Source organism: Momordica charantia, assembly GCF_013281855.1.
Source record: "Momordica charantia cultivar OHB3-1 chromosome 2 unlocalized genomic scaffold, Mcharantia_2.0 BLBB01000002.1, whole genome shotgun sequence".
In the NCBI taxonomy this organism is placed as follows: Eukaryota; Viridiplantae; Streptophyta; class Magnoliopsida; order Cucurbitales; family Cucurbitaceae; genus Momordica; species Momordica charantia.
Window position 1 is genome coordinate 7,954,073 of NW_028275160.1, and position 18,195 is coordinate 7,972,267.

Sequence of the window (18,195 nt, forward strand, 5' to 3'; positions counted from 1 at the left end):
GTAGTTATTTTCATTGATTATTTTAACAATTTCAACTTATACCTTTAATGCCTATGTGTTTAGAAGTGATTTTGACGTGACAGAAATCACTTTTGTCATTATCACTGTCGCTTCTCTTTTTGTTGATCATCACAAATTTAAAAAATATTTAAGATATCGGTTACACGATGATTTTGAAAAATCAATCATACTTCAATTTTTTTTTGAAAATTAATAATTCTACCATCATTTTCAAATACATCATAATTTAAATTTAACATGTGGCAACCACATGAATAACAACTCTCATGCTAACACGAGGAAGTTATATAGTATCGTACCAATTATAAACATAAAATTCTTTTTAAAATATTACAATCCACCAAAAAAGATGGGAAAAAAAAAGACAAAGCATTAGTTTGCCCATCGAAATATTCTTGTTAATGATAATGAATGAATAAAAAGGAGGAATTTTTGAGCCACATGTTGACGAAGAGCGAAGAAAGGCAGTGTTTGAAGGAGAGAAGGAGGCATGAACGGCCACTTGGGCCAAATTCCCACCTTGAAATCCTCAGTCAAACCCCAAAACCAAAACCAAAACCAACGGTTCCTCTCTCACAAAATCCTACCGCCATTCCAATCGCGCGATAACATGCTTATATTTGGGCGCCAAACGTGCCTTGAATTCCCCACTTCAGTTACTAAACTTCAGGCCAAATCGAATCACACCCACATTCAGAGACACTCGGATTTCAATAACCCACATCCCCAAATCGAACCCAATTCTAGATTCGCAACAAAAGGGAATGGCCCAAGCGAATTCGGAAGAGAAGGTGAGTGAGACTCCGGAGATGGAGACCAAGGAAGCTGTTAATGGCAATGGCAATGGCGATGGCGATGGCGATGGGGGTAGTAACAGTAGCGGTAATTTGCCCTTCAAATTCAACGCCCAAGCGCCCGAGTTCTTCCCTAGGTCGCAGACCCAGGTGCCCGTTACGGGCTATTTTCACCCCTATTTCCATTTTCTTGGTGGGGCTCCTGCTACTTCCGATTGGTTCTTTATTGGGGATCAAGAACCCGCGTACTTGATCCCCAATGCCACCATTCCGCTCCCCAATTTCTCTAAGAATGTCCGTTCTGATGATATTCAACAAAAAATCGTCAAACAGGTACTCTGTTCTGTTCTGTTCTTGCTTCCCTTTTGATCTCTCTTTCTGTTGTATTACATTATCTGATTCCGTCTTTCCTTCGTTGGTTTCTGATAAATCATCGTATGTTCTTCTGAGTGATCAATCGCCAAACTCAGATTGTCGTGTTCGTTGAAGTATTAGAATCATTATAGACAATAGACATTCTTGGGGGATTATTATTGAATTTTCTTGCTGTTCTTGTCAATATATTAAAAAATTTTGGAACTCTCATCCAGTGTACAGTACCCCCTCATTGGCAACCTTCTAGTTGTGTTCATAATTAGTTTATGCTATATTGCATTAGTATTTGATAGTCAATTCTAAACTATCAAGCATGTCTATAAGGTACACTCCCTTTTTCAACTTTGTGTTTTCACACTTTGAATTGTAATAGGGCGGGCAAATTCTTACCATTCTGAAAATTTGGAGAGAACTTCAAAATCTTTTACTTGTTTTAACCTATGAAGGACTAAACTGGGGAACTTCCTTCCTCCGCTATGGAATGAATATTTTTGGAAAGATCATCCAACTTGAGATATTTATAAAAAAATATTTAGATTAACAAATAATCATTTTACCTTTGAAAATTCTTGTTATTAATATTAGGTTCACAGTAGATATTTTTATATTGGTTCTTCTCTTATGTCGATGTCAAACCATGGACATATTGGAATTTCAATGGAGATGTCTAGAGTGCAGTGAGAAAATGTTAGCCTTTTCCATGAGAACTTTCAGCATCTTATTGACGATTTCAATTTTACAGGTAGAATACCAGTTCAGTGACATGAGTCTTCTTGCAAATGAATCTCTTGCAAAACACATTAGTAAAGATCCTGATGGTTATGGTATGGCCTCTCGAATACAGTATTTGGCTGGATTCAAGTTTTCGTTATGCTTTTAACTGAATTCTTTTTTTCTTTGGTTTTTTTTCATCTCCCTTTATGAAGTTCCTATTTCTGTTATTTCGTCCACCAAAAAAGTAAAGTCTCTATCAACCAACAACAATTTGATAGTTCAAGCACTCCGCTCCTCTTCAAGGCTTGTAAGTTCCTAAATAGAGCTCTTCATTTTCTACTCTTGCTGGAAAGATTAGAATAATCATTGTATTTTATCTTTTTGATCTTTCGAAACTTATATCTGATCTTCTGAAGGTTGTCAGTTCTGATGGGAAGAAAGTTAGGCGTAAGCATCCGTTCACAGACAAGGACAAAGAGGAATTGCTGGTAAGATCCTACATTGTATGAATGATGCAGAGTAGTTCTCTGTAGCTGAGCAGGGAGTAACCTTTTGTTCTTGATCTTGCAGTCGCGCACGGTTGTTGTTGAGAACTTGCCCGACAATCACTCGCATCACAACCTCGAGAAAATATTTAGTGTAATTGGAAGGTAGTTTCCCATTGGCATTGTTGTCGCTCTGTTGTATTCTTCTTCGATTAGATGTTAAATTGTCTTGACTGAGCACCATTCATTGGTGTAATCTGACCAGCGTGAAAACCATCCGAATCTGCCATCCCCCGGAATCTAATCCCTGCTGCTCTAAAGGTGAATTGTTTATCAGTAACAAGGTATTAAGAATCATGCTTTACTTCATTGTATAACCAATACACCTATCTTCATTCCTCAAATACATTTTCTCATTGTTACTTCATTTCTTTTGAAGCTTCATGCACTTGTCGAATACGAGACCGTAGAGTTAGCTGAAAGAGCGGTATGTTATATACTGTTAAGTGGTAACCGATTGAGTTGCTTGTATTTCAATCTGTTTATTGTGTCCCTCCCTCTTCTTTTTGTGCCTGCTAGGCTGAGAAGTTAAACGACGAGAGAAACTGGAGGAAAGGGCTCCGAGTAAGGTTATTGCTTAGACGCTCGGTGAGTGTAATAAGATGGGAAGGCTAGAGTTTTGTTTACTCCTGCCTGCAGTTTCTAGTACAGCTCTAATTACTGTTTCTTTCTGAATGCAAAAATGGGGATAGCCGAAATCTGTTCTGAAGACTCGAAAATCGGAATTTGATAGCATTCTGGATGAAGATGATTCACCATCTCCTGTGTCCATTGAAGAGCCCTCTCTGTCAAATATCACTGAACTGATTGTCGATTGCAATGTACATATTTCTACAAAAACTCTGTCCTCCTTGTTTGATGTATTATTTGATCAATAGAGATTTGCAATGACCCAAATGACATGAAACATATGTTTTTGGTAGTCTGAGGAGAACTCCACAGCATCTAAGAAGGGCTGGGGTCGAGGACGAGGGAAAGGCCGTGGACGGATTCATAGCCATAGCGATCGTAGCGTGCCTGTTACACAGGTGCAAGCGAGTAGCCAGGTTGTGTGTGAAGCATCTACAAAACTCACTTCAAAGAGTCCGAGAATGCCCGATGGGACGAAAGGTTTCACCATGGGACGAGGCAAGCCATTAAGCTCGAAACCTGTATTCAATAGGCTTGTGGAATGATAGAAGAATGTAGGGAAATCTGTCTTTGATTTGTTGAGTAGGGTGAAACTATGACATTTTTGCTGCTACATTTTTGATAATAATGGAGATGTTTAATAGGGTTTCGGTTTCTGTATAATGTGGCTAGCCATCATTCATTCTTTTAGCAACTCCAATTGTTTTTCTAGCTTTCATCTTTCAAAGTGTCTTGCAGTCAGCAATATTATCATAACCTGTAGAATTTGCAAGACTTGAGCCAAATATTAGATAATATAGGCCATTAAGTTAGAGAAAAATGTTTGTGTTGAGAATGTGACCAAATTCCAATAGAGGCAACTGAGATGGTTATTAGTTTCACACCCCTTGAGAATGCGTAGATTTTTTATTTTAATTTAACACGTGGATAAAGATTCAAATCTGTGACTTTTTGATCGAGATACTCATTCTAAATCCTTTAACTTAGCTTTTGAACCTCCTCAACTTTTTGCTTATGAGAGCCTTTTTCTTTTGTGCTGAACTTTTATAATCATAAACTATAAACCAAATACAAATTTATTATATATATAAACCCTGATTTCTATATCCTATCTTTTGTACTATCTTCATTTAGGCTTTCAAAACTTCAAACTTTTCTAGTAATCTCTTGATAGATTTGTATTTATTAACTTTTCTAGTAAGCCTCCATCAAACTTGATAGAAGATGTTAATTTCAATTAGGCCTAGGCCTTAATTTCTTTATTTGCTGGGTCAAAGTGTTAGCCTTAATACTTATTTAATTATTTTTAGTTAGTTATTTTATTTATTTATTTATTTTTATCAAAATAAATTAGGATTTTAGTATTTGATGCCACCTAGGTTATTTTTATCAAATAAGCCATATAAAATTTGAACCTTTGAGTCGTTCCTTTCTAGCGCTTGAATTTTTGCAATTCTTGATCTAGGTTGTCTCTTGTGGAGTGTTCAATATCGAGTAGGGAACTAGTTCTCCTTGCCTCGTGGTCTTCGATCAACAAGGTAACCTTCATCTAATCTTCTTTTAAATTGTGGTAAATTGATTTTGGGGATGTTAGTATTTGTGAATTAGGGTTCATATACCTTCATAACTCCAATTCGTTAGTATTTTCATATCAGAATTTTAATTTGTTTTTCAGTGAATTAAAGAGATTTTAGAGGCTAACATGAACACAATTCAGTCATTAAAATACCTATTAGTTTTTTTGAGGTCGTAAAGTTCAAATTTTCACTCTAACGACGTATTTAAGACGGCATTAGAATTTGATTTCAATAGAAAAATCTAAGAAACCATCCATGAAATTTTATGTATATAATATCTGTGGTCGGTTGTGGTCCTAAAGGTCACTCACTAACTATATATAGATAATTTTCAAAGAGCCCTTTTTGTTTTAGTGTGAGTAGGTTTAAAGTGGATATTATGGAAAAAAAATTCCACTAAATAATGCCAACCAGTGAGCCAATTCCAAGGTAAAAGACAAAATTACCTTTGAAGTACTTCACATTTGCATGACCAAAATGACCTAATCTCTTAACAAAAAAATGTTGAAGACAATTGAATTGGGTTCAAATTTAAGCTTTTGGATATAAAAGTGACATTACACAAACTAAAAGCTAATATCAAAGAGAATTTGAAAAACTCAACAAAAATATTATTTTCACGAATTAGTTTGATAACATTAGTAACTTGAAGATTTGAGCGGTTAGTCAACATTCAAGTACTACTATTGATCTTGTAGTTTGAATGAAAATATGGCTGAAGTCTCTCACTTTATATGAGGTAGTTGTCCTTGGGTTATTTGAGGTTGAATCAGTCAAAAACCGGATTGAATCGACTTACCATTTTTGACTCATTACAATGAGAATAGGAGTAAATTGGTTTACATGTACGTATCCATTCGATTAGAACCAAATCAATACGATCAAACAAATCAAAGCTACACAATTTGAGTTGGGTTGATTCAGTTTCTTACTTGTTAGTCAGAGGACAAAGCCACATTGGTCATTCCCACTCCCAAATAAGTAAATAACATCTCTCTCCATGGAAATTATGGATTAAGCACTAATAGTGTTATTTGTTTATAAATAATTATATAAAATATTATGGCATGGTGCTTTGATTTTGATGTATGGAGTCTTGAGTGTGATGAAACACCACCGCCGTCTATGTTTGACAAAAACTGACTATAACTTTCAACGTATCCACGGAATGAACCACCGAATAATTTATAATCTTGCGTTCATCCATAAGAATTTCATTTTCTAATTGATTGAGTGTCCCACCTTTTCTAAGGTACGCGAAATATATTCTCTCTTGAATATAGATCGAACTATATTTTGACTAGAGCGTCGGAGTGTTAAGTACTTCGATACAACCCCGCAGACTCGAATTTGATTAACTTCATGATAAATTTGAATTTTTAATCCAATTTAGAAAATATAACAAACTTTTAAATATTACTTCTTTTAATTTTTAAATTCTCGAATAAATAAATGGGTGGAAATAATGTTTATAAGTTCAACTAATAAATAAAGTAACGTGATCACTTATATTTGGTATTGTTTTTTAAATCATTTATATTACCTAGCTATTCTATTTTTAATTTTTAATTTTCTATTTTTGAAATATAAATTTATTTACTGATTTTTTTCTTGTATTTACTACCTCACTATTTAAATATACTTAATCAAAACATAAGTAGATTTTTTTTAAGCTACTGTTTTTGGTTTTTGAGGTTTTATTTCATGACTATTTTGTTTTTTGTTTTCTGTTTTTACAAATAATAGCTTGTTGCTCACCATTTTTTGGCATATTTCTTAGTCAAATTTTAAAAACAAAAATAAATTAATTTTTTTTAATTTAAAAATTAGATTTCACAAGGAAACACATCTGGTGTTTATAAATTTAATTTTAAAAAAATAAAATAAATAAAATGATTATCCAATGGATGCTTAATTTTTTCTTTAAAATATTGCATGACCAAAAAACAAAAAAAATTCTTAACCCTATAGTCAATTTGATAGTTTAATTTTTACTTTGAACTTATTTCTAAATAAATCTTTGTTTACTCATTTACCCATCCATCTACTTTTGAAAGTAATATTCATATTTTTCAAAATACAAACAAGCGGAAAGTAAAATAATGTTTGATATACCGTTCAAAATAATAATAATAATAATAATAATAATAATAATAATAATAATAATAATAATATTTGAGATCATGATTATATTATTCAACTTTCACATTTATAAAAAATTTCAAATAAAATATAATTAAATAAAATGTTGATGTCAATTCTTAAAAATTAAAAAGGACCACAAAATCTCAAAAAGTAAAACAATAAATAATTTGAATTAATAAATAAAAAACTTATCACTTCTTTTAAATAAAGTTATAAATCATCCTCATTAATATTTATATTCGTATGAATCCATAAAATCATCGAAATTTCTAATATTTTTCAATATCTCATCTACACTATCACGATATTTTGAGAAAAAAATATATCACAACTCCTTCCTATCCCATCGAACCTTCCATTTCGAAAAATGTCAAAATTTTGATATGTTGTGCCCAAAAATAGTAGTAATTTAGATACTTGTTTCTTTAGTACAGTATATAGGGTGTAGATTCGAACTAACGACTTTTTAATCGAGTATAGGTATCTTAATTAGTTGAACTATATTTGTTTTGACGTAATTAAGATACTTATTGAAGTGGATGTTATCTCATGGAAATTAAACAAATTAATAATGTAAAGATAGGTGGATGACACATACACATATGATAAAGTGGCAACTAAGTGTACTAAAAAAAGTGGCAACTAATAGTATCTTCATTTTATATTTTATTCCTTTTTTTCATCTTCATTTTGATATTATAATATGAAAGACGATATGTTTGACGTGACTTTTGAAACAGTAAAAAGTATTTTTAGTCAATTCAAAATAATTTAAAATCTTTTTACAACGGTATGCGATGATTTTGAAAATTTTTAAAACATTTAAAAATACTAAAAAAAAAAAAAGTGACACCAATTTTTCTAAGGGGCTCTATTAAAGTCATTTTAAACTTACTATAAGTACATGACTAAAAAGAAATGAAGATTCAATCACTAGTTTAATCTTCCACTCTACTTGCTTGTGGAAGATGCAATCTCCTTTTATGATAATGTTGCCCCCACTATGATATTTATTTTTTGTTAACATATATTTTGGGCTATAAAATTTGACCATTATAGAAATTTTTGTCACCATCTTTTTTTTGTTTTTTATTTGACAATTAAGTGTAATATATATTGTACTCTCTTTTTTTAAATAGGGCATTACAAATAATTATCTTGTATAAAAAATCTCAATTTGGGTATTCTTTTTTTCTAAGAGTGATTTATAAATTTTGCTCAACTTAACAAGAATGTGCCACAATTAAAAAATATGTTTGATTTATTTTCTTATTTTCTTCCATAACTCTTAGTTGCATCATCTCTGTGAGAACAATTTTATATATGCCTCTAAATTTAATTATCTACAACATTAAAAGTTGTCGTCGTAGAATATCTTGTATTTTTTCTATTTTAGCAAAAACCGTATATATTTGTAGATATAGACTAAACGACTAGAGACAAATTAGCGTAGCTAAATTAATTAGAGGGAACGCAAAGCTAGTTGTATCATCTTTATTTTAGTGTAGCTAAAAATTTATTCTCACAACATCGTTAAAAGATAGCATCGCTAAAAGTGATATTCTCAACAACATTAAAAGATATTATGACCAAAATATATATCATACATTTTGTCCATTTTTTTTAGGGTCGATGTCTTTCAAATATATACTTTTCCACAGAGAACTAGATCCACAATTATTCATAACATTACATTATAAATATTAACAACGAAAGTATGGGAGCTTATATACTTGTTTCTATGTCATAAATTGTCTAAAATGAACTTCAAAAAATTAACCATATTTTACTTCTCAACACAATTAAAATTAATCTTCGTACTCAATACAAAAATAAAATAAATTTCTCCTAAATTTCTTCGTGAGACACATTAGAATGTGTTGTTACATTTTAATATTTATTTAAATATGAGTTTCTTTTCATTTAATTTGAGAGTTTAAGGATGGAGAGGTTTTATCAAATTTTGTAAAACGTATTTTAAAAGAAGTTAAAAGAAACTTATTAAATTTTCTATTAAGTTAGCAAGTTTATTATAAATACCTCTCTTCCTAAACTCTCAAAAGACAACTCATTTAACATATCTTCTATATTTGTTATTTCTCTACTTTGCTCTTTTAGGAGCAATTGGCCAAAAAATGGATGTTCTCCGTTGTAGAGCTTTGAGCTTAACCTCTACTTGTAGGGTAGTTTGAGCTAAGCAACATTTGAGTTGAGTTGTTGTATCTTCGAGGAGACATGTTAAAGAATACCTGCTGAACTGGTGGTTGATAAAGAAAAACACACCGTAGAGGGCTTGAATCTCCTTAAAAGAGCGAGATACGCGGGCCTCAACCTAATTGATTATGTGTTTGTTTTTCGATATTTACTCCATTTACCTCTGTTATTTGTAATTCCCCCGACATAAGTTCTAAAAATTAAAATTTTAGATGAAGAAAAAATAGGGATGGGCCTCAAAGTTTGGTAGGGTTACAATTTGATATATTTGAATCAATTCTAATAATAATAATAAATCAATAAATAATTGAGAAAATTAATAAATACTATATAAAATATTTATTTTTTTAATTCATCAATTATTAGGATGGAGATTATTCAGGCCATTAATTTTGATATGATAATAGGTAGTTTATCCACTTAGATATATGTTCAAATTGATCGGTAAAATAATTACATATATTATAATAATTGAAACATGTGCATAAATAGTCACACTCACAGGGATAAAAATTACAAAATTCTCACTTAGGTGGAGAAATTAAAAAAAAAAAACAAAATAGAAAAGCATGTAGAATTGGAAATAAGCAACATTAACCTAAAGTAGTTGTTTCTCAAAAAAAAAATAAAAAAAAAACCTAAAGTAATTAATTAATTATATAAAACTTGTGAAGGAGGTTGATTCATGCACGAAGGTACAATGATTTATTTTATTCTTGAGTGTGGGAATGTGACGTGCCTCGAGAAAAGTTAATTAAGCACCATAAATATTTATATTAGGATTATTTATGTGCCTTATTTTTAATTTAATATGATATTTATTATAAACTATAGTTTAATGTTGCCAAAGTGCCACCATTTTTAGCCGTATGATGTTTCACACATTATATCTAAGATTATTTTAATTTTAGTTAGGTTTGACTAATTAATTAAAAATAATTTCTTTTATTGTATTAGAGTTTTTTTTTTCCTTCTACCAAATTTTTTTGGATCGATATCGTGTGGCTTACGTTAGTGGATTCCTATAACTTGGACTCGTTGCTTCGACTCAACAATCAGCGCAGGACTCGAATACAAAACCATGTAAGTATACTACAAGACTCCATGTCCATACCAACATTCTTCAAAGGCTTTGAAAAATGAATTGATCGCTCAGCCCACATGCATCATTTGATAAAGCACTTCGAAATTCAAGTATCTCGTCAAGCTAAAAACAGAGGAGTTCCCTATATGTTGTTGGAGATAAAGGATCGTCAACAAGGGTGTTCTAGTGCATTGGTAGTTCGAATCCACTTCTAAGCGCAAAGGATCCAGAGACACGTAGCCGGGAGCGCGAGCCAGATTTTGAAATGAAAATGAAAGAAGAAGCAAAAAACTGTGAGGATTCATTTTGCAAGTTTGTTATTACATGTAGTTCCTACAAATGATCGGACTAATGACGTATAAAATACTTGAATTCTCTAATAATCAATCTGTCAATGAATAAAAAAGAATTTTTTTTTTCTTTTTTATTCTTCTGTATCAAGCATTTGTTCTCCTTTCTTTCTTGCCATGACAAGTCTTTGTGAAATAACTCCGATTTTTCTGTCGGATCACACTCTTCGATCGAAGCGGGACGAAGGACAATGCCACGAAATGCACGACGCGGTGAGTTGTTGTATGCTACCAGATCTCGAGCAGTGGAAAGTTAGAATTTGGAATCCACAACTTAGTAGTTATGTTAATCTTAAGTCTATATCATGAGTCTCAATCTCCCTCTCGTATTTATGATGCTTTTTAAGTCATTTTTTTAAACTTCCTAATTAATTGAAACCATTTAGAAGCAGTTTTATATTTCATAAGTTTTTTTTGTAAGACATATTTCATTAAGTAATACTACTTTTAAAAGCATTTTCCAAATATACTAAGCCTTACAAATACATTTTCAATATTTGTATTAATTAAAAATATTTTCAAATTTTTCGTATTAATTGACCACATGTTAAAAGGTACTTTTAAAAATGGAAAGAAAAACAGAAAAAAAAACAAATAATTATTGTTTTAGAAAAAAAAAATATTTAACTTTTACTCCTACAAACACTCTTTTAAGTTTTAAGTTTTAATGGTTGATAATTTAATTCTTACCGATTAAATTTTTAAAATTTATCTTATTAATAAAAAGTTAAAAGTTAAAAATGATATAGACAATATAACTAATACACGAGATGTCAATTTGAACATAGTAAACAAGATATTCATTATCACTCTAAAAGTTGTGGTTTGAATTTCCATTTAGTAAAACACACCATTTATATTAATAAAGAAAAATTAAAAAAGAAAAAGAAAAAAGAGAAACTATATAAAGTTCACTATGATATTAAAATAAGTTAAAATATCTTACTTTCTCATTGGCAGGCACATCACGCAAGTTTTTTCCAAATCAAAATGCCTAGCGCATTTACTCAATAATCAACAAATAAAATAAGTCAAAGTGAAAGGATATGTTAATAATTATTATTGTTATCATGTTAATAATTATGATTATTTTTATTTCTATGCTATTAACTATTGAAAAATACTTAAGTGTGTATTAATTGGCACAGTCTAATACCATTAAAATTTTGACATGTAAGAGAGAAATATAAAAAGAAAACCTCTTGTAGTAGGTATTTCATACTTACCATAATTACATAAATTAAAAAAAAATTGACAGCTATTTATTTTAGTTTCTCTCTTCTCTGTTATGCATTCATCTCTTTTAACTGATAATTTTTTAAGAAGGTAGGTAGGAGATACTTACTTATCAGTAAACATCTAAATTTTATTTTATTTTTTAATATTTTTCAGACAATTGAATTAGGACCGTCAATTTTCTACGGGATATATATAAGTATATTGACTTAACTCATTAGCAACCAAGTATTTTTCTACACTATTTTATTCCTAAACAATTAGTGGGAGGCCAACATACAACCTCACCCAAAGTTTAGTTTTGAATCTAACTTTCATTGCCTATAAAAGCAAACCATGAACGGGCTACACATTTATCAACTCAAAGCCAAAGCAAATCCAAAATGCCTCCCAAAACTCTCACTCCCATTAATATTCTCTCCTCTCTCTTCCTAATTCTTCCCTTCTTCTTCTTAACTCCAGCCCTCTCTGCCCCTTACTATCCAAATCTTTATCCCGACTTTTACGACGAGTCGTGCCCTCGCCTGCCGATGATAATTCGGTACCGCGTATGGGCAGCCGTCCAGAACGACTCAAGAATTGCTGCGTCGTTGCTTCGATTGCAATTCCATGATTGTATCGTAGATGTATAGTCCATTCACACATATATATAGTTGTTGATTTTGATGATCTGTTTGTTGTTGTTTTATGGATTTCATTCTAAAACATGCATGATACACATCCAATATTATTATTGTGTACGTACTTGAAATCATTATTTCTTGTATCGCGTTTTGTTAGGGATGTGATGCGTCGGTGTTGCTTGACGATACCAAAGACATGAAAGGCGAGAAGAACGCGCCTGGCAACGTAAAATCGCTTCGAGGGTTTGAATTGATAGACGCTATAAAAGCAGACGTAGAAGCAAATTGTCCAGAAACTGTTTCTTGTGTTGATATATTGGGTCTTGCAGCTAGAGAAGCTGTGTATCTGGTAAACTTCCCCTTTATAATACTTTTGCTACTTAGCAACCTTTTTTTTTTTTAATTCTTGCATTGGAATAATATTTAAAAATGCTACATTAATTTGGTGAAACACTTTTTCAATAACTACTTTGTAAATGAAACAGGAAAAAAAATTTAAAAAATAAAATAAAATCGAGCAAACACATACTTTCAAGTTCCAACACAAACGAATACAAACTTGTAAGCTAAAGTCCACATTAATTTAATATATAAACAATAAAGTAAATTATATTTCACCTAACTAAGTTCCGGAGCACTGGCTGGCGAAATTGAATAGAGTTCAATGGATTAAGACATCTGACGAAGAGATCGCGAGTTCGAATTCTCACCCTCACATGTCGTAAGTAATAGAGTAATAAGAGTATATTATTTGATCCCACGAATTAGGTCGGAGGACCATATTGGAACCTTCCACTGGGACGTAGAGATGGCATAACCGCAAGCATGAAGTCAGTCATCGAGCAGCTCCCGTCCCCGGGCGCATCTCTCGAGAACAACACTGCCAAGTTCACTTCAAAGGGCCTCGACATAAAGGACCTCGTCGTGCTTTCGGGTTAGTAGTAAACTCCGATCGATGGGTAGACAAGTATTTTTTTCCTTTTTTCCTTCACCTAAGCATTTCATCGAACACCTTGAGCGCAGGAGCCCACACCATCGGGTTCGCCCGGTGCGTGACATTCAAGAAGCGGCTGTTCAACTACAAGGGGTCGGGGCGACCCGACCCGGACATAAACACCGTGATGCTGGCGGATCTGCAGAACATGTGCACCAGCAGAAACGACGCGACGAACGGGATTCTGGCGCCACTGGACGTGGCCACTGTCGACAGATTCGACAACGAGTACTACACCAATCTGATGAGCGGCGTGGGGCTGCTGGAATCGGACCAGGGCCTGATGGCGGACCCGGATACGGTGCGCCTGGTCCGAGCCTACAGCTTCGACCCGAACCTGTTCTTCGATGATTTTGCAGAGTCCATGACCAGGATGAGCCTGGTTGGGGTTCTGAGTGGGCGCAGTGGCCAGATTCGAAGGGTGTGTGGCGCTGTTAATGATGATGGCTACTGAATGCCAAAATTTGTCTAATTAATTAGTTTTTCTTAGGGTTTTGTGTGTTGGATTGGGGATTAGTGATCTAAGTTTTTTGTTTTTCTTTTTTTGGATGACAGATTTGAACCCCGACCTATAATGGAAAGATATAGATGTATTAAACTATGTAGATTAACTCTTCGTGAAATGTTGGGAATATGTAACAGTAGGGTCAGTATGACAATGTTCTCGTTCGTACTTTCTTCTTTTTAATGAAGAAAAATAAAATTGTATGGCCTCAACTTCCATAAATTTAAGAACCATAAAATTATACTTTATTTATTGTCTTTTAGAACATATATAAAACAGGAACTAGAAATAAGAAATTTTTTTTTGTTGTTTCAAAATTTCTGTACAATTTTGATAATGTTTTTAAAAAATGAGAAACTATGAAAATCAACAAATACTTATATTTCTCAATAAAATTGAAAACCAGAAGTAAGAAATGAGAACGTTATCAAATGGATCCCTAGTTTCTAAAAATTGAATTAACTTCGAGTGCAAAAATTAAAATAGATTTTCATACAAGTTGAAGTTTTAAAAATAGTATGATGTTTATTGGACTTTTGAAAGGGAAAAAAATGTTGAGAAAAAAAATAATAAATTTGTGTGATCATATTGGAGGATGAATAGTATTTGTTCATTACTCATTCGAGTATATTTTATTGGATAAGACATTTATTACTACTTCAAACATGACTGGTTCGATCAGTTTCTATCATGCACTTCATTCATTTGATGTAAGATATTCAAATCCTTACTTTATGGATATAGAACTGTTGTGGAAGAGTTTACGATCAACCAGAACCCACTAAAATATTATTGAATCTGACTGATAAAATAATTAGAGTGGATAATTTAAATTATATATCTTTTAATCCTAAGACAACCAACGAGGCAATTTTCTCTCCACTTATGACTTGGTAGTGGAGGTGATAATAGGGGCTCGATTATTTTTATAATTAAGAACGTGATGTTTTGTAATAAAATAAAATTTAAAACCTTTACACAAAAAAAGAAAAGAAAAAGAGAAAAGAAATTCTAAAAACAATGAATCAAAAAAATAGAAAGGTATTTGAAGATAGAGCCACCAAATACCAATATCTGTTTATTATTAATTAGGGCTGTTTTGGTTTCCACTTATCTTGAATAAAAAAAAAGGGGAGCTTTTTGAAAAGTGGGAAATCCAGGGGTTTTGCAGATAAATCCAAAAAGGGGTCCGACAAAAAGGAGAATAACAAAAACCTATCTTTGCACAAACCCAAAAAAGAAAAGGGAAAAAACTGCAAAAGAGATGCTTTTGCCTTTTGGGACCTTAAATTTCTTGTATTTATAGGTTCGACCTGGATAAAATTATATTTCTATAGTATTGAATTTTTTTTATCAAAATATACATAAAAATATCAATAAAATATCACTATAATATTAATGTTTTTTAACTTATTTAAAAAAATGTGAAATATATTTTTTAATTTAAATATTTGTTTGAATTTTTTATTTTTTTATATCTTTTTAAAAATATTAATCGACATCGACAATTTATCAATATTTTTATTGACGCTTTCAGCGCATTAACATTTAAAACCTATTATTATTGTTTTCTTAGTACAATATATGAGGGTGGAGATTCGAACTCTATCTTAACTCGTTGAACCCGATTGGCAACCTATTATTATTGTTATTTTCAAAGTTTATAGTTTCAAATACACACATTTTTAAAATAAATATATCAGTTCAAATTCTTTTTAAATTAGATCTATCTTGATAAATTTGGACACCGCCATTGTTTTAAGAGAAATCTAAGTCTCGGAATCATGTTTGGGACGAGAGTAGAGTTTGGAGTAAGTTAATAGGGTTCGTTTGGTAACTTTCTAAATCCAACTGATGAAGCTTGATGAGTTGTCTCAAACTGCATAGTTTTCTTAAACTCACATTTCCTAAAAGCTCTAAACCCTTCATTTAAAGTTACTCTCAGACTTCATGGTCAACCTCCGTAATTGAAATAAAGACATTCTATTTTTTCATGATCACTTTACTATGATAAAACTAAAATAATTTGGTCAATGATTAGGTGACACGTCATTATTTTAAAATAATATTGATTGAGCCAAACTTATGCTATGGGCTAAGAAAATCCTCCAAACTTAATTATCTTTTTTTTTAAAAAAAGACAACATCTGGAGCCTTGTGCCTCAAAATATTCCTACCCAATTCTCTCCTTTTAAGCACATTGTTTTCATCTATTATCAGTGAAAAGTTCCTTTCTGGAGAGAAAATGTCGATTGCGACAGACCAACTACAACCACCTCCTACGGTGGTGATGTCCCAACAAGCCACTGTAAGCCGTGGTAGTGATGAAGGATCGGTCGGGCCTGTTGTTGCAGTACTCGCAGTCATTGCCATCCGTGGCGCCATAGCCGGGATGATCGGGAGGCTATTCTCGGGTCGTCGTTTATGGGGCAGTGGCCAATATAAAATTGAAGGATGGATTGAGAAGAGATGCTCCTCTTGTTTGGATGGCAGAGTCGACGTTCCACGGCTGAGGCTTCCGCTGCCAACCGCTGCCGGAGATGGTGTTCCGGTGGCAATGCCAATCCTGCCGGAGATGAAGGGTCATAATTTACCGGCAGTTGGAGGGGCTTGAATAATCTTGTTTTTGCTTACTTAGATTTTGAAGTAAAACTTAAAGCTATATTGTCTTATAACAATTTTCTTTTAATTGTGGAAAGCCATTGTTTGTTTTTGTTTTCTCATAGTACTAGCTAGTGTGTGGTTTTAATGGATTTTAGAGCATGATTTTAACTACCGTCGTCTAAATGAGATAATATTTGATTTATAGTCTACATTTTTCTCTTATCGTGGTGTAAAGTTTGATTGTAAACCACGATTTTAATTATCTGTGGTCTAAAGTAAGTCAATATTTATCCGTACCACAATTTTTAAAATAATTGGGACCACTTGAAAATTTTGGACTTAAGTAGAAACAATATGTCCAAACTATGAATTAAAATGAGAGTAAAGGTATAAATTACTATATGAATTGGTACTGGACATCCCTCCTGTGATTGTACATGGTCCCATAGCGATAACATCTTTTGGTTCACGTATTTGGTCATATAATCTTATTAAAGTAAGAGTCATTTTCATTATCATGGTACTTGTTGTCAAAGTTAAGCTTGTCTGTCTAGGACTAGATCTTGTTTTATAATTGAATGATGAAATACTTTGGGTGGAAAGTTTATAAAAAAAAAAAAAACATGAATACATAATAGGTCTGTGAAATAGATTTTTGTACAAACAAAACATTAAAAAAAATAGTTGCTAAATTCATGACATATTTTTATTACATATATATTATGTACTTATAACCTAACAAGCCAACCCCAAGTTACAATTTTAAATTTGAAAAAGGAAAAAAAAGTAATATTAACCCTTTATAGAATGTTGATCATACTTCAAATTAATTGGGAGGCATATATGATAGTGATCTACACCTAATAAGTTTCTCACACACCAATTTATTTTTGCAAAAGCTTTCCCTTTTGGCCATCCAACTTGAAAATTACTGGCAGAGTTTTGTCACCAATGAATATTAATTAATTAATTCCACTAATTCATATTTTAAAAGTGTACTTAAAAAATTTCATATTTTAAAAGGATAATGATTTGGAAAGAGTTAGCTCCATTTACATTTTGATTATAGTTGTTAGTTTTTTTTTAATAACATAAAGCAACTGTATGGTTTGAATATAATTTAATGAATTAGTTAAGTAATTGGTAACACATTTCTTAATTAAACAATTCGCAGGTCGGACACTCTTCCCCCTATTTGAACTAATTTTTTTAGTATTTTTTAAGTTGGTTTTATAAGCTAATTTTTTTTAGTATTTTTTAAGTTGGTTTTATAAGCCCGTTTGATTACGTTTTCGTTTTTAGTTTCTTGTTTCTAATTTTATTAAGAAACTTAAGTTTATTTATTTTTTTTAATTATTTATGTTTCTTGCTTCTTATTCTTTAAAAACATTCTCAAAATTATATAGAAAGTTTGGAAACAACAAAAGTAAATTTCTTATTTCTTGTTATTGTTATCAAAACAAAAATAAGAAACGGAAACGTTACCATCATAGTATTTTTTTTCTTATTTTTCATTTTCCATGTTTAAATATATTTGCTAGTTTCACCCTTGTTATCTATTTTTATGGAAAAGAAATTGTTGCAAGTGTTTGGTAATTTCGTTTTTTTTATATTGTCTAAAATTTTGAATTAAAAGGTAAAAGTTTTACTTAAAATATACCTTTTGAGGTGAAAAATTCAAAATTATTCTATCATTTTGTATATTTAATATGCATCTTATAAGTTAAAAAACTAATTTTATTAATGTCTTTAAAGAAAATTAGAAAAATAGAAAATATGATACC

General features: G+C 31.6%; 2 protein-coding genes across 2 annotated transcripts; both read left to right on the forward strand.

Moving 5' to 3' along the window:
• Window positions 1-466: 466 nt before the first annotated feature.
• On the forward strand, window positions 467-3,742 carry LARP6C (RNA-binding protein). Its single transcript, XM_022292844.2, has 10 exons — window positions 467-1,148; window positions 1,933-2,014; window positions 2,117-2,211; window positions 2,321-2,392; window positions 2,475-2,554; window positions 2,655-2,733; window positions 2,829-2,876; window positions 2,969-3,037; window positions 3,142-3,270; window positions 3,373-3,742. The coding sequence occupies exons 1-10, from the start codon at window positions 786-788 to the stop codon at window positions 3,622-3,624; spliced, it is 1,269 nt and encodes a 422-aa protein (XP_022148536.1). The 5' UTR covers window positions 467-785; the 3' UTR covers window positions 3,625-3,742.
• Window positions 3,743-12,027: 8,285 nt separating this feature from the next.
• Window positions 12,028-14,055, forward strand: LOC111017175 (peroxidase 10). The gene is made up of 4 exons (XM_022292853.2): window positions 12,028-12,311; window positions 12,466-12,657; window positions 13,077-13,242; window positions 13,332-14,055. The coding sequence occupies exons 1-4, from the start codon at window positions 12,069-12,071 to the stop codon at window positions 13,754-13,756; spliced, it is 1,026 nt and encodes a 341-aa protein (XP_022148545.1). The 5' UTR covers window positions 12,028-12,068; the 3' UTR covers window positions 13,757-14,055.
• The last annotated feature ends 4,140 nt before the right edge of the window (window positions 14,056-18,195 follow it).